General features: G+C 48.3%; 1 protein-coding gene across 5 annotated transcripts in view; it reads right to left on the reverse strand.

Moving 5' to 3' along the window:
- LOC119187814 (tRNA methyltransferase 10 homolog B) overlaps positions 1 to 16,501 on the reverse strand; it is a 109,229-nt gene that overhangs the window by 58,034 nt on the left and 34,694 nt on the right. For all 5 annotated transcript variants that reach the window (XR_012887167.1, XR_012887166.1, XR_012887168.1 and 2 more), the window contains exon 6: positions 14,525 to 14,677. Coding sequence is in view for 2 of the 5 variants with exons in the window: in XM_075878526.1 (XP_075734641.1) it covers positions 14,525 to 14,677 (153 nt within the window). In the remaining 3 variants the exon portion in view is untranslated. The remainder of the gene's footprint in view (positions 1 to 14,524; positions 14,678 to 16,501) is intronic.

Raw genomic sequence — 16,501 nt, forward strand, 5'->3', positions numbered from 1 at the left:
AAAGAAAACTTCATCTGTTTTCACTTAGAAGCAGACCGCAGCACAAATATCATGGAAAGCCGGTTGTGTCCGTTCTGTCGCTGTACCACGCTGCATATCCCGTAACCCGCAGTAGTTTCAAAATGCTCATCGACATCACCACCGCGTGCTATTGGGCGGTTGTGCAAAAGTTAGAAACATTTCTGCACTTTGGAAAAAAAAAAGAAATGGCTTTGCGGTAGGCCCTTTAGGCAATATATACCGAGTTTCTTCCTTTGTTGGCAGCGATGGCACATGTCAAGAGATGCAAATTTGTAGCTGGTGGTTAATCAGTAGTGCGTTTAGTACGTAGTTATGCCGCTGTCCCCGGCAGGTTCGTATTAACAGGGTTTCACTGTAAATGAAGTCGACTAGTCCCAGCTGTGACTCCGGGTTGGCTGGTTCGATACATGTTTACCACCGCTGTCTCGTTCGCCGCTATCATTGTAGTCACTCTTCTCGAGGCTCTTTATTTAGATTGAAAGAAACTTTGGTAGACCGTCAAGTCGCAAAGGATCAGCAGAATGATCTGAAACTCCTTGTGCGGCACAAGTACAGTGGTAGATAACTACGATGTCTTGTGGTAGCGCCCTCAGTACAATGTTGCAGAGCATCGACTAAAAAAAAGACCGCTGCACACTGAGTGACCCCAGCCATCGGATGTTCACTAGCACGTGTTCATATAGTTGCTGGAGGGCTCTTGTGTCACCGGATGCTCCAACAGGAGTCGGATGACGCAATCTTGTAAGGTATTCCTACTCCTGCCACTTCTTGTCACCGAAGCATTTCTGGAGTATGTCTATAGCGCCCTTTAACATGCTGCCGTCGTTGACCAGCCACCACTGAAGCAGCGTCTCCTTTCAAAAATGGATGCAAATAATGAAACTTCTCTGTAGTAGTCAGACTGGACAATCTGGAGAGACTGCTCCCAGAACTTCGTCCATTCACACACATCCCCAAAGAAGGGCGCAATCGTGAGCTTTGGTAGCTCGGCTCCCGTACTGTCAGATGGTGCAGCGATCGTATGAGTAGCCATCCCCGGTCCATTGTCTGCTTGTATGTTTGAAATGCGTTTCTGCCTGTTTAGAAGCTCGGCCAGGATTGGCGTAGCATTGTCCTCGTACTCTAGAATGGTATCGTACTTGGCTTGGAAGTGCTCGTCCGAGATGAGACTCTCCAATTCAGAGTTGACCTTGTTCAGCTCATCATTACTCGTTTTGAACCTGGCATATATAGAACCGAGCTGCTCATGCATCGCGGAGTCATTACGAAATAGGACACTTGCCTCATTGATGATCCGGCTGCTCAGGGATCGTTGCGACGTCCACTTTGTCTTGCTTGATCTTCTCGCTATCTTCCAGGCCACTCGTAGCCATCAGTTGGTCATTGCCAGTCGATCAGCACCAGATAATGTGAGATAAGGGGTGGAGCAGCCGTGGAAAGAACTCGATTCCGTTGAAATAGTTAAAAGAGACTCTGAGGCCATTAAGACCCTGCTACTACTGAGATGTCCCAGTTTCTTCGCTGATGCTTCTTTGTACTTCTTCCTCTTCATCCCCTGTGGGCAGGCCCACTGTCGCAATAGAAACTACAAAACTATGTGCGCAAATTTTCAAGGACCACATAGTCCGTTAGAAACCAAATTGACACGTGCTTTGGGAAGAGTAAACCCTTGAAATAATAAAAAATCATATAAAAAGGGTAACACCACTGGAGCAGACATCAAAAACATGGCTCCCATGACATTTTCTTTCTAGAAAACTTTTCAATCATAGCTTGTTAAAATTTCATAAGTGATTATTTTCAGTATGACACAAGTTGAAAACTTTTATTCAGATGGGACAAACTATAGAACAGTTATTACGCAATGCCTTGCGTGCTTTCTCTGAATTTTCATATCAATATCTACTATCTTCTGTTGCTTGATCTTGGCAGTTTTTTCTAGGTTGTCTGACTTGATTATGCACATCAAGCCGCTGTCTTTGCCTTTTCTGCATATGAATTTGCTGTAGCTGTTAAGTGCTTAACAGCAACTTCTAGTTTCTTTTCCTTTTTTGTAAGCATTTTGACTTCCTCCTGAATGCCACATTTATTTTCCTCTTTATCATTCTCCTGCTCCTGCCTTTTCAGAGTTTCCAGAAATGCACGGTGTTGGTTCCGTGCAGAAGCTACTGATGTTCTCAACTCTTTTGTGATGGGCACATTACATATGCCATGTGCTACAGTTATGGCATCACAAATAATGCGCTGTGAAATGTGGGCCGATCTTTATTAAAAAAAGGATATTCAAGGATTTCCACAGATTTGCGAAAGTTCCAGCACTTTCGATGCCTTTAAAACAAACTTTTCAAATTCAAGGGTTTTCAAAGATTTCAAGGACCCGCATGAACCCTGTTCCAGTCAGCTGCTTCTCGCTGTGCAAAAGCTCTGAGGTCTGGAGTGGCGTCTGCGCTCGGAAGAACTGGATGTCACTTTGAGCGCGTGTCGGTGCAGTAACGGCAAGCCACAGTCTTTTCTTGAAAACAAGCACGCGACTACTCATTTCCAGTTGGCGGGCCAGCATTTCTTTTCTTCAGTTTAAAAAAAAATGCCTGCCTGTAGAGCTGTAAACTGCTCAAGCTAACTAGGAAGGTCATCAAGAAAGATCTCTCACGAGAAGGTACTCCGCAATATGAAGTTTTACTCATTTTACTAGGAAATAAGCAGTGAAGTATGATTGAGAATAGCGAGCTTCCACACTGAAAAACCCAGTGGTGCTGTCCCAGTGCCATACATGATGATCTGACCAGTGTGGAGCAGGGTAGTGTGAGGGTGGCATACTGCCCAAGCACACTTTAAGCTGCCACATTACACACCCGTTTTGGACTGAAATCGGACTTTTGAATTGCTTATGAAAATTCTCGTCAGGGCCAGATCTTAATTCTGACTAAAACACAAGCATTGCAAGAAAAAAAAAAGAGAACAATGTGTTACATGTTGTGGGTTGAGGAACACGAACGTTTATTTACGCCAGGCCACACTCCGCCGGCAAACACCAACTGACCACATGCGTATCAAAAACAACTCAGAACCACTTTAACGCCGCCAGGTGGAGCGGCCACACATCACATGTTTGTAGCTGTCTTTCCTGTTGCCGCCAAACCTAGCGGCCACAGTCACACTACACATCCAAGTTTGAACTCAGCAGTCAGCCAAGGCCAGTACGTAGTCTCTTAGATGGTGCGGGGTTCCCCGAGCACGCTGCGAGCGACGAAAGCACAGTGGTGGCACTAAAGGCTCGTCATTTTCCTCCACTGGGACAGTCAGTGGAACGGTTCCGCCCTCTTGTGGGGGCACACTGCTAACCACAGGAGTCGGCTGCTCCCCCGGTGCGTCTGGCTCCACAGGGGCCGAACTCGAGCCCTCAGGGGCCACTGGGACAGAACTCGAGCCTTCAGGGGTAGACGTTGACATCGGTCGTCTTTCAGGCTGCGGTCTTTCCAGTTCTGCACCCGCCATTTGGGTAGGCCCGACCGTCCGGCGACGGAGTTGGTCCACATGCCTGCGCAGTACTCGACCATCAGGGGCCGTGACCTCATAAGATATTGGTCCGGTTGCACGGGAGATCACTGCTGGAATCCACAGAGGCCCCTGAGCATAGTTACGTGCGAAGACAGGGTCTTCAGGCTGAAACGTGCGTGGTTTGGACGGGGAATCTGCCAACCGTGTGGACTTCTCTGGGGCCCGATCAGGGTGCAGGCGGTCCAACATCGTTGACAACTTGCGGCCGGCCCATCAGGAGCTCGGCCGGGGATCGCCCCGTAGTCGTGTGTGGGGTTACGTGCTGCTGCAGTGTGAAATCTGCCAGGCGCCGTGCCCAGTTCCCCTGGATGATGCGAGATAGGCCTTCCTTGGTAGTGCGTACCATCCTTTCTGCCTGGCCATTCGTAGATGGGTGGAATGGTGCCGAAGTTACCTGGCGGATCAGATTGCTGCCCAGGAACTCTCGAAACTCTGTGGACTTAAACTGAGCTCCGTTGTCTGAGACAATGGTGTCTGGGAGACCATGCGTGGCAAACAGTTTCCGTAATGCACTGATTACTGTCTGTGACGTCATAGAGGATGTTGGGATGACCTCCAGCCACTTTGAATACGAATCCACGACGATTAAGAAGGTCTGCCCTTGAAAGGGACCGGCAAAATCCATATGGAGGCGGGACCATGGGTTCCGAGACGCCTCCCAAGGGTGGACGGGTGCTCGAGGCATCTCTGGCCGCGTCTCCTGACAAGAGGAGCAGCATCGGACCCATTCTTCGATGGCAGCATCCATGCCTGGCCACCACACATAGCTGCCGCAGGGCAAGTGCCTTCATCCGGATAATACCAGGGTGCCCAGAATGCAGTGCTTCCAGCACCCGGAACCGCAGCTTTTGTGGAATCACCACACGGTCACTCCAGAGTAGGGCACCCTTGTGGGCAGTCAGTTCGTGCTGCCTTGATGTGAAGGCAGAAAACTCTGGGCCCATGCTGCCCCTTGGCCACCCCTTCCAGACCCAGTTAAGAACACGTGAAAGGGTGCGATCTTTGGCAGAGTGGGTGGCAATGTCCGCTGCATGGAGGGGTGGTTCTGGCAGCGCATCCAGGAGCATGACAACCTCTGCGGGAGAGGGGTCATCGTGGCCCTGGTGCTGTAAGGGCAGTCTGCTGAGGCCGTCCGCATGGCCCAAGTGCCTCCCAGCCCGGTGGAGCAGCGTATGTTGGTATCCATTCAGGAAGATAGACCAGCGCAGCATCCGCGGAGACAGCATCTGTGGTGTCTGGCGGTCAGACGTGAACAACCCGAGCAGTGGTTTGTGGTCCGTCTGGATCTGAAAAGGCCGGCCAAACAGGTAGTCGTGAAACTTTTTGACGCCTGCAACCACGGCAAGTGCCTCCTTATCGATCTGTGCATAGTTTCGCTCTGCACTCGACAGGGTCCTTGAATAAAAGGCGACCGGTGCTTCTGTGCCGCCGGGCAATCGGTGGCTCAACACAGCTCCTATTCCGTATGGGGATGCATCACAGGCAAGGATGAGAGGTTGCTTCTCATCATAATGCGTCAAGACTTGATTGGATGCCAAGAGTTCTTTCACGCTTTCAAACGCTCTTTGTTGTGTTTGGCCCCACACAAAGGTGGCCTTCTTTTCCAAAAGTCGGTGTAGTGGTTCCGCAACAGTGGCCTTGTGTGGCAAGAACGCATGATAGAAGTTCACCAGTCCCAGGAATGCCTGGAGTTCGATCTTGTTTGACGGGCGAGGTGCACCAAGAATGGCCTGTGTTTTTTCTGGGGTCGGATGGATGCCCTCGGCGTCTATTCGAAACCCCAAAAACTCGACTTGGGCGACACCCAGCTGGCACTTCTCTCTTTTTACCTTCAGCCCAGCATCCTGGAAACGGCGAAGGACCTCGCGAAGGCGAGAGAGCAATTCTTGACCTGACGCCCCTGCAATTAGCACATCATCAAAATATGGAATTACACCTGGTATTCCACGTAAGAGGGTTTCCATTAGATTTTGGAAGATGCCAGGTGCGACACTGACACCAAACTGCAATCGGCATACCCTGAACGCCCCACGATGCGTTACGATGGTCTGTGCTGCTGCAGACTCATCGGTGACAGGCAGCTGCTGATAAGCCTGGGCCAAGTCAAGCTTTGCAAAAATGGTTCCGCCTGAGAGAGAAGCCAATACGTGGCTGACCACCGGCACCGGATATGCATGCTGCTGGAGGGCCTTGTTAATGGTACACTTGTAGTCTGCACAGATGCAGATGTCTCCATTTCCCTTCAATGGTGTGACAATAGGGGTTTCCCACTCCGCGCAGTCCACTGGCTCCAGAACACCCTGGTGTAGCAGCTTGTCCAGCTCGGCATCGATCTTTTGGCGCAATGCAAAGGGCACCCTCCTTGCCTTTAGGCGGACTGGCACCACCTCCGGGTTCAAGGCCAACTTCACAGGTGGTCCCTTGTAGCACCCCAGTCCCCCGTCAAAGACAACAGCAAACTCCTCAAACAGCTTGTCAAATGCCGTGGCCAGTTCGTCCATGCGATGCACTCCGGTGACCTTAATTCCTAATGCTGGAACCCAGTCTAGTCCAAGGAGGCTTTGACGCTGCCCTTTGACAATGACAAGTTTCAGTGGGCCAGCAAAACCCCTGAATTTTACTGTAACTGTGGCCATCCCTTGCACTGCTATGCAGTTTCCCTGATAGTCCTTCATAACGACGCCGAGTTGCTTCAACTTCGGGATGCACCCATTTGGGAAGATTTGCCTGGCCGTAGCCTCGGAGATGAGCGAAAACGTGGATCCCGAGTCCACCTCCATCTCGCATTCCACACCTTCGATTTCGACAGCAACGTGAATCTTCTTTGTCCCGGGCTGGGGCACATCGTGGATGGCAGTCTCCGTGAGGTTGTCGCAGTACGAGGTACTCGCACGCGGAGTGGTCCGCGAATTGTCCGTCCTGCCGTTTGTCTCAAAATTTGAACGGCGGTCCCGCTTCCCTTGAGACCGGCAGACCTTGGCTATGTGCCCTGTTTTTCCGCAACCTCGGCATTGGGCATCACGGAAACGACACAAACGGCGCTCGTGCGGCCCCCCACAACCGGCACAAGATCCGCCCCCCCAGTCCTGCGTCCCTGCGTTGACTGGTGTCTGCACGTAACTGACGAACACATTCCTCGAGGCCGTCCTGGTCCTCTCCACAGTCGGCGACCGTTCCCTGGTGCACTGGCTCGGTACGCGGCGCGGTTGCATTTAGTCGCGACTGGCTGGCCTCACGGTCGATGGCCTCAGCGGCGGTAGCTTCCTCGACGGCGCAGGCGAGCGACACTTCTTTTTTCGCCAAAATGCGCCGTTTAGCTTTATCGTTCCTCAGGCCAAAAACGAAACGGTCTCGGAGTGCCTTATCAAGGTCAACGAAGTTGCAGTGCTGTGCAGTCGTTCGCAGAGCCGCGAGGTATGCAGCGACGGACTCACCGGTTGCTTGCTCTCTGCGATGGAACTCGTATCGCCGCACCAATTCCGGTGGTTTCGGCGAAAGATGATTTCGAAGGGCAGCGATGATGTCCTTGTACGGCGTATCTTTCAGCTGGTCCGGCGCGACGAGGGCCTTGGCCAACTGGAACGTCGCGGCCCCGCAACGGCTGAGAAACGTCGACCTTTTCTTTCCAGCGTCCGTAATGCCCTGCGCCTCCAGGAAGAATTCGAACCGCTGAGCATAGTCTTCCCACTCGTCCGGCTGTGACAAGTTGAATTGCTTGAGGGAGTCATTGCTGGAGGCCTCCCGTTGTCCGGGGTTCCGCCCGTCCTCCATTGCCGCGCTGGACGTCATGCCGACCTATCCCATCCTCGTCGCCAGTGTTACATGTTGTGGGTTGAGGAACACGAACGTTTATTTACGCCAGGCCACACTCCGCCGGCAAACACCAACTGACCACATGCGTATCAAAAACAACTCAGAACCACTTCAACGCCGCCAGGTGGAGCGGCCACACATCACATGTTCGTAGCTGTCTTTCCTGTTGTCGCCAAACCTAGCGGCCACAGTCACACTACACAACACAATGAGTAAATAAAGAATGAGTCAGTGAGACTTGAACCCGCACTGCAAGGTGAAGCTGGCACATTACCCGCTACACTACAATTAAAAAACTGAGAGCAGCATTTTTACTTTATACCTGATTTTGTAGGTCTGTCTTGATGATATATGGTGTTTTTGGCGCAAGGGCCATTCGATGGCCAAAGAGCGCCAGTTCATGAGACAGGAATGTGGACAATGGTTGTGATTAGCGGCTGTATAGGGGCCATAATATTCCTCGCAGTAAAGCGGGTAAAAACATACAAGTAATAAAATCATGACCATGCCGTGAAAGGTGTGTGTGGTGTGAATCACACACACCTGTCTTTTATCATGTTGTTTAGAAAATGCATATTTTTGTCTCTCACTACTCGTGACAACCTAACAGAAGATAGTTGATTCAATTGTTATGTGTTGCCAAGAGTCAAAACATCCATCTGGCACGTTTTGTTGAAAAAAATATAGGCGTAACTGCAGATGAGAGCTGTATTCAACTTCCAAGTAAACTTCCATGCGCACGTGGTTGCATTGAGTTCACTAGATTACAATAATAATTGTGGGGGCTTAACATCCCACAACTACCACACTTACGAGAGACACCGTAGTGGATGACTCCGGAAATTTCAACCACTAGTGGTTCTTCAATGTGCACCTAAATCTAAGCACACAGGCCTCAAGAATTTCGTCTCCATCGAAAATGCAGTTACCGCAGCCGGAATTCGATTCTGTGACCTGTGGGTCAGCAGCAGAGTACCTTAGCCACTAGACCACAGCAGCGAGTGAGTTCACTAGACAGCAGTTGGCCTCTACTGGAAGTCGTTACGATCTTTTTGAAAACTTGAAAAGAAATTTTCTCATATTTCAGCCAGTTTATGTAACTACAACTGGCTGAAATATGTCACAGTGTCAACGGGAAAAAGCGCATCTGATTCAAACAGCGTTCTCAATTTGTCAGCTATTGGCCAATAATCTTTTGCAACATATGATAACAGATAAGTGACGTTCGATGACAGACGCCCGCCCACCAACAAGTGAGAATCGGCCGCTGTTTGAAAAGAGGGCCATTGAGAAAAAAGCAACTTTTGCTCCACTTGTAGTTTTCACATGATGCACAGGGTGGTCATATTTGGCTGAGTAGTTCATAGATATATCTGCTTTCTGCAGGATTTGTTTTTTTAACAGGCCCAAAGGGTGCTTCATGACCCCTTTAAGGTTTGTCCACTGCAGTTTCAAAGTGGTAGGCCTAGCTATGATATAGAAATGCAGTAATCTGCTGAGGTCACTGCCACCGATAGCCGAAGTGGACTACAGCTCATTCATCACCTCGTGTGTGTGTCCCAAAAACCTCTTACTAATCCATCCCTTGTGCAGCAGGAAATACTTTGCTGTTCACAAGACTTCTGTGACGTTAAACTTTTGCAACGGCCTGCAGTCAACCACCGTCCCATTGACACGCTTCTAGCCTGCTTCACAGTGACAGTTTCATGTTCATTCACATATAACACATCACCGATTGAAGACCTGCATTGAAAACACAGGGTACCTGGAAAGTATTGCTTGGAAAAAATAAATGCCAAAAGCTCCATTTTTTTTCTTCGTCCCATCGGCTCTTCGTATCGTCTTCAACCCATGGTCTTCTAATAATGGAGCGCACTACCCAACTTGCGAAAGTTATTTACTGTAACTTGTATGGCTCGCGGGCTTACATGCACTAAAGAATATTTTTGCTCTCATGATGACAGGAACGTAAATCATCCTATTTTCATAACTAATATGAATCCAGCAAAGCGGCATAGGAGCTGAGACGACGTGGCCGCATGTAAGTACTGTCAACTGCTTTTTGTATTATTTTTTTCTTAATGCTGGAGTATGCATTGTAACTTCAAATAAAATAACATGGACTGGAGGTTCAGCCACAGTTTTTATCGTGTTCAATCATCTGATGCACCAAGGATTCATTTAAAGCGCATATATACCTGAAGCATGGAGCAAGCACCCGCACCAGCAGCACTCAGAGTACTCCAACTATGATGGTGGTAGTGCCACTGTCGGGAACTTGCACATGTGTACATCATCTGGTAATATCGGTCTATTGGTGTTTCACCAGTGATGCGCACTTGTGATCTGGATATGCTCACCCTGCACTGTATTGCGCAGCAATAGAGCCCGGTGATTTTATGGAAAGTTTTTACGCTCCACAGAGAGCTGTCAAACCTCTGAGCATATTCAGTAAATAATTACAGATACTGCAATAATCAAAATGAGAAGGCTGATATAGCACGCATTGCAAGAAAGTTGCTCTTCCGAACATACCAGAGTGTTAGTATGCAATTTTTTGTCACCATGGTTATACGAGGGGGTACGGAAAAGTAACCATAATCGCACTGTGCTGGGCTGCACAATTCTCTTGCTAAGTGAGCCTTGCCGCACATTTATTGAGTTCACAGCATTCAGTGGATTCTGAGGGCAGCTTTTTTATGGCCATAGTGATTTTTTTTCATGAATTCAATTTCACGCTCTTAGTGTTTTTTGTGAAAGCCGCTTTAGTGAACTTAGTGAACTGTATGAGCACTTATCTTTTTTTCCCAGCGGTAGGAATAGCACTATAACTCGTTACGAGTAACAACCTTGAAGTGCAAGTATAGGTGGAGCAGTTCTTTCAAAGCATAGACTCTTCCCACAAAGCATCTCCTTGTTCGTATATTGAAATCTCTCAACAACACTCATCAACCTTAAATCTTCTGTTAAAATTCACTGAACCGAGCTACAAGCTATACTACATAACTTCTACAACTCATCTATGGTCTACCGATGATTTTTGAGCGTGAGGGCACAAAATGTTTTGATATTTTCATCTATTTGTGAACTTCGCGGATATCCAGGTCTAGTTCCTTATAAATGAAGATGTCCCTCTTTTTTGAACAGAGAAAATTGTTCCTACTTAAGTTTTTCCCATTGCAGCATCTTCACATGACAATGATGACGAGCTTCAACATGGGAAATACCCAAAATGAAGACACAGGAAAACTCAGGCAGGTCAAAATAAACTAAAAGCAGAAGCAAAATCAATGTCATCATCCAGAATAGCAGTGTCACAATTTCCTTAACATAGTAGCTCACACAACTGACACCGCTGTTATAACTGCCTGTGTCGGCACGTCTGTGGGAGATGTCCTGGTGCCTGCCATGTGACTTGGGACACCTTGATTTCGGCGACAGGCACAGTGCGACCATGAGCAGAGCACTTCACAAAAGGAAGAGAAGGGTGCCAACAACTGAGACATGCAGCAGAGGGGTGACCCAAAGCGGGTGCGGACTTCACATCAGGCTGCTGTGTTTCGGTCATAGCAACGAGGTTGCCAGAAACAATTTTTTTGCCCTCACAGGGGGGCGGGGGGGGAGAGAAACTTGCCAAGTCTCCCACTTTCACTGCCTGACTCGATGAGAGTGTCACTGACCACTGGAACTTTGCTGAATCAACAGATGCAACATACTATCTGCAATGGTACTGTGTGATTGGTTAATGTCCTAGTGGGTGGTGATTTGTGTGTGACTGGCTGCCTTAAGGAAGGAGGGGCCAGCCTGAGGTTTTACTACGGTGCTGAGCAAAAGCAAATGCTCTAGGCCCTAAAAATATGGCTCATATAGTCACTTAATGCTGAACTCTTTATTCTGACCTTTTTACTATGTAAATAGGTTGACAAAAGTGCCATTAAACATGTTCTTTGTTTTTCCAACTCCTAAGCATCGATTCCTCCAACCTTAGTCATTCTACCAAATGGGGTCCGGGCCCAACGCAACCCCGATGCCACAACAACTGGTGGCAGTTATGAGATCAAAAGCTACGAGTGACATCAAGGGTCGGCCGGCAAGAACGCATTAGTCTCTATACAATAATACCTCATTGACTTGAACTCTCATATCTCGAAAAATCGGCTACGCCGAAATTTTCCGTGGCACCAAACATGTTCTTATACGCTACGCCATGTATATTTTTCCCTTTATCTCGAAGTATTTTTGGGTTGGATTACAGATAACTTGAAATCTTGACTGGGAGTGGAACAAAAATTCCACCCCCGGACCAAGATTCGCACGATGCTGCCACGCCTGTAGTTGGTTGATTTTTTTTTTCTTATTTAGCCACGTCTGCTACTATGTCGATGCTTTCTGCGGACGCGAAGTCTCAGCCAAGCAACATATGCTTGTCATGCATATGCGTGTCATGTAAAACATGACTACATGCTACGCTCATAGCACGCTCAAAGCCGTTTCGCTAGCTCCACATATACCAAATTTGGTTTTACGTGACATGAATGCATGGTGACGGTAAATGACACGTCCAAACATGATAATCATAATATGCGTGTCATGTAAAACATGACTACATGCTACGCTCACAGCGCACTCGTGGCTGTTTCGCTAGCTCTACATACACCAAATTTGGTATTACATGACGTGAATGGACAACGAACACAAATGCCAGGCGCAAGCATGATAATCATGACATGGAAGTCATGTACGGTATAATTTACGTCCGCCTCGTAACGTTTTGCTGATTAAGTGAAATATCAATCTTTTTCATTCGTGCTTCGCATATCATCAATACCCACTGTACGTGGGATCCGCCAACTTTTTTCACAATGGAGTTGGTTTAAGGCACAACTTCTCGTCTAGCTTGCAAGGCGGGTTATTGCATTTGGCGGGCCACCCTTTTGCCGCCGCCGCCAGGACGGAAGAAAGGCAGCCGCCTCATTTTGTGGAGATAAGAAGCAGCGCCAAGATGCCCTGCTGTTTCCATGTACTGGACGCTGCGTGGCTGAAATTACTCTACGAAGCACCTCTGTCCTTCGGGTCTGCGCAGAAATATGACACGTGGCGTCTTCGTGCCCCGGTAAAAGCCACAATGCCGAGCTTCCACCGATTACTAACGTCGGACTACCACGCTGTGTGTCTCTGACAGATGAGGCGCCGACGCTCAAATTAGTACCAGATGTCCAGGTATGGCCCCTCGGAGGCGCCTAGACTGCAATCGCCATTCGATAAAACTTGGGTGGTCGGTGCGAGCGGCGCGATGACAAACACTTTTCACCCCGCTCACTGGAAGCAAGATTCGCCGGAGGAGGCAGCATCGCCAGGACCATACATGTGTTTGGTTTGTGTATGTGTGTTTGTTGGGGGCGGTGCTAGCATAATGACACTCGTGTGTGCTGCGGGACATGTTATTAGACAGTGCCGTATAGACCTATTCCCTCACCTAGAGATCTGGGGAGATGAGACTGTATTTATTCAGCCCTCACAGGCTGCTTAGTGTGGTTCACGGAGCTTGTTCAATACACAGCCTTTTTCAATGTAGAGCTTTCAATGTAGAGCTTCGAGCCAGAGAGCCCGTGCTGTGTAAATAATGTAAATTAATCCTCTCTACGAAGTTCCACCTCCTCCTGCCTCGACATCTTGATCTCAGACCTCCGATGCCGCAAACCCCGGTCGCAACAGCGTTCGACTAGACTAAGTAAACACGGCACATGCTCATGGCGTAGCAATGACAATAGATATCTATCACAGGGACGACTGAACTTCGAGACAAAAAAACATTATGTGTGCTGTTGCTATGGCAAGCAACGTGGTCGCCAGCAACGCCAGTGTTCGCAGTCCGTCGAGTTCATTCGTGCATGAATAACATGGCGTACGCTTTCAGTTTTAGTTGCTAACATGCCATAGGTACGTTTGCTGACTAAGAAATTTATATTTACTGTGAAGCATTAGCAGCTACGGAAACACATTTTTTTCTTGCAGCTGTGTCGTATCGCTCATAGGGATCCACTACAGGCAGCCAACCGATAGGCGCACAGCATCGTTACTTTATCTGGTCAATCCCATCTCGTGAGCATCCTGACCTAATGAGTATACCTATATTTTAGACCGGAGTACAGGGTTAGGGTCTCCATGCTTGGATTGATTGATTACACAAAGTGCCAGTGGCCAATGTGACCTCTCTTTCTCGCTAAAATTAGCACAACTGAAAAATATTTGAGGCTTGTTAAGTATTTTGGCGCAGTGTAGCGCAATTTCAGCAAATTTCATGGTTTTGATGCAGCTCAGTACAAAAACGTGAAATTGTAGTGAATTGGATCAAATTGGTGCAGTTGTTGCACCCCTGACTGTCTATTCCTACCCCCTGATTTATTCTGCTAAACCAGGAATATTTCTTATCAATTCACAAATGAATGCGAGAACACAATCACTGCACAACTGCTAACAATCATGTCACAGAAGGTACGCATTCCTTTTTGATCATACTGAACAGCATATACCTGAAAGTACTGTAGCAGATGACAAACCGTTTTGCTATCCACCTATTGACACTCTTGGTGGCCCCACAAGTATGAAAAACCACATGAAGCACCAATTATATGATGCAAACGCGAGTGTACCTATGCCTACAGTGAAGCAAAGTTGAACGCATTAATGGCTACCACGGCCTCATGCAATGCTTTGTTAAATCGAACCAGTGGTTGTTCGCATCAGCAAGAACTTGAAACAGCCACAGCTCACTGCCTTTTTTGCACCTGAATAAAGTTCTGCTTCACTGAATACACTGTGTTTTAAAATTCCTCAGAGTTGTGGTGCAATTAAAGCTCAACTGCTCTAGTTTTTCTTAACTGATCACTTATATTGAAATACCACTTATAACAATTTTCTCACCATCCCAGTCACTTTATTATAAGAAGGAATTAATGTAAACGCCAAAGTTGTACCATGAACGTAACAATATGTAGAATGAAAAGCAGAAAAAAAATTTAGTTACTGCATACATCATGACATATGAAGGAGCAAAAACATAAAAGAGAAGAAAACACTGTCACAAGACCTCTTATACACATGAAGCAAGCATGAATAATGCAACAAATACCTTATGAACAGTTTCATCCACAAGGCCTCCAATAACGTAAACAGTGTTAGATTCCAAGGGTGTAGATGGAAGGGCCTCAGGTGCATCTGGACTTAAGTAGAGCAGCGACTCCTTAGGGAAAAGCTGGGAATGACTTTCTGCTCTCATCTCCACCTATTGAAAAAGAAAAAAAGGGAAACTATGAAGCCTCGAGAGGCAGACACGTAGCTAAGAGGGGGCCCAGGGGGGCCCGGGCCCCCCTGAAATTGAGACGGTGCCACTTCAATTTCTCGAGTGCTCCCAAACTTCCACGGTGTTGTTGCTCAGTAGCGTGTTCTGCGGAAAGAATTAAAGATGCACTTATGGTGCCTTTTGATACTTTTGTTGTTGCTTTATTGTTTCTTTTTCGAAGCACGCTCTGTCGCATGTGAACCGTCTGCACGTCGCCCCCTGGTTATCATGCTGCCGTTTGAAATCTGGGACGTGAGCTTAGTTCTCTCATTTGTGACAAACGCCGTGCACATGTACACTTTCGTAGAGCCCCACGCATTTTCTGCAGCTGCCGGCGCAGAATCGTCTAACACCCGAACAAAGGGAAAATCAATGGCGCCTGCGGCTGTCTTGAATGGTAAGGTGTGATTCAGCCCCAACATTTGACGCTCTATCAGACCAAGCAAGATTGTGTGGAGGGTTGCTCTGTGACAACAGCTCACAGCCCCAAACCGAAGATGTCTGTGCGCTATCTGGACGATTGCTTCGGTGTGGTGAAGTCTGGCGAGGTCTACAACTTGCTCCCTGCCTGAACTCTGTTGAGCCTAACATCCAGTTCACAGTGGAAAGAGAGAACCATTCAGCTCTCCCCTCCCTAGATGTATTAGTGAGAAGGCAATAACAGAAACTGTTCTTTTCGGTGTTCAGGAAACCCACCCACACAGGACGCTACCCCCATTTCAGCTCGAACCACCCCACATGCCAGAAGCTTTCTGTGGTGCAAAGCCTTTTTCGGAGGGCCAAAATTTGCTCATCACCACAGCGGTGGAAGAAGGAAAAGGATAGAATCGTCAGTGACCTCCGCGCCAACAGGTACACAAAAGCGTTCGTTCGCCGAGCCCTCTAGAAGAGTAAAAACGCGGCACCTGCATCACCGCAACGACAACGCGTGTCAATACCATGCATCTTCGGCGCTGCGACACAGTAGCCCACATACTGAAAAGGGTAGGGGTGAACCTCACACACAAGCCATCCACCACCATTGGCAGCTTCATCCCTCTCCCCAAAGATGTGAAGAAATCTCAAGGGGTCATATACTAGAACCAGTGCGCCGACTGCCTCGCTTCTTATATTGAGCAAACAAAGAACTTCCTTGAAAGAATGCGACAGCATGAAAACGACCTTCATCAACTGAACAGCCAACGATGCGCATTATCAGAACACTGCGAACGGTTTGACCAGCAAATCTAACTGGACGACAGAGTGATTCTGAAAAAAGAAAGGAACCCATGCCGGCGACTCCTCCTCGAATATTGACACATTCAGCAGACAGCGGGGAATATCAACCGCTCCACTGGGACATTGCCCTCCCTCTCCTGCTAGGGTTTTCGACGGGTCGCCGCGAACCTATCACGCAAGGCGAGCAAGCATACATAAGTGCCGCACATTTCTGGCTTTCTCAACCCTGAGGAAGAATATGGTCTGGCTTCGAAACGTCGGGTTTTCAAGTTGTCTCGTCTCAGCCATTGTTGTGATGGGCCTCCATGTCTTGGCGCCCCCTGGACGCGTGGGATGGTTTCGGCTACATCTGCCCTGATTTTTTCCGGCTTCACAATGTTCTCCGAGGTATCCAGAAGCCCCGACAACATGACAGTCATACTGCAAATTCTTCAGGCCCGTCGGCTCCCTTCGTGAAAACGTTTTTGGACACACCCAACTGACTGGAGGCCTAGGAAGGGCTATTTGCAGTGAGAACTGCTTAGATGGGTTGGTCCACTCTGCACTACT

The sequence above is a fragment of the Rhipicephalus microplus genome, chromosome X, assembly GCF_043290135.1.
Source record: "Rhipicephalus microplus isolate Deutch F79 chromosome X, USDA_Rmic, whole genome shotgun sequence".
In the NCBI taxonomy this organism is placed as follows: Eukaryota; Metazoa; Arthropoda; class Arachnida; order Ixodida; family Ixodidae; genus Rhipicephalus; species Rhipicephalus microplus.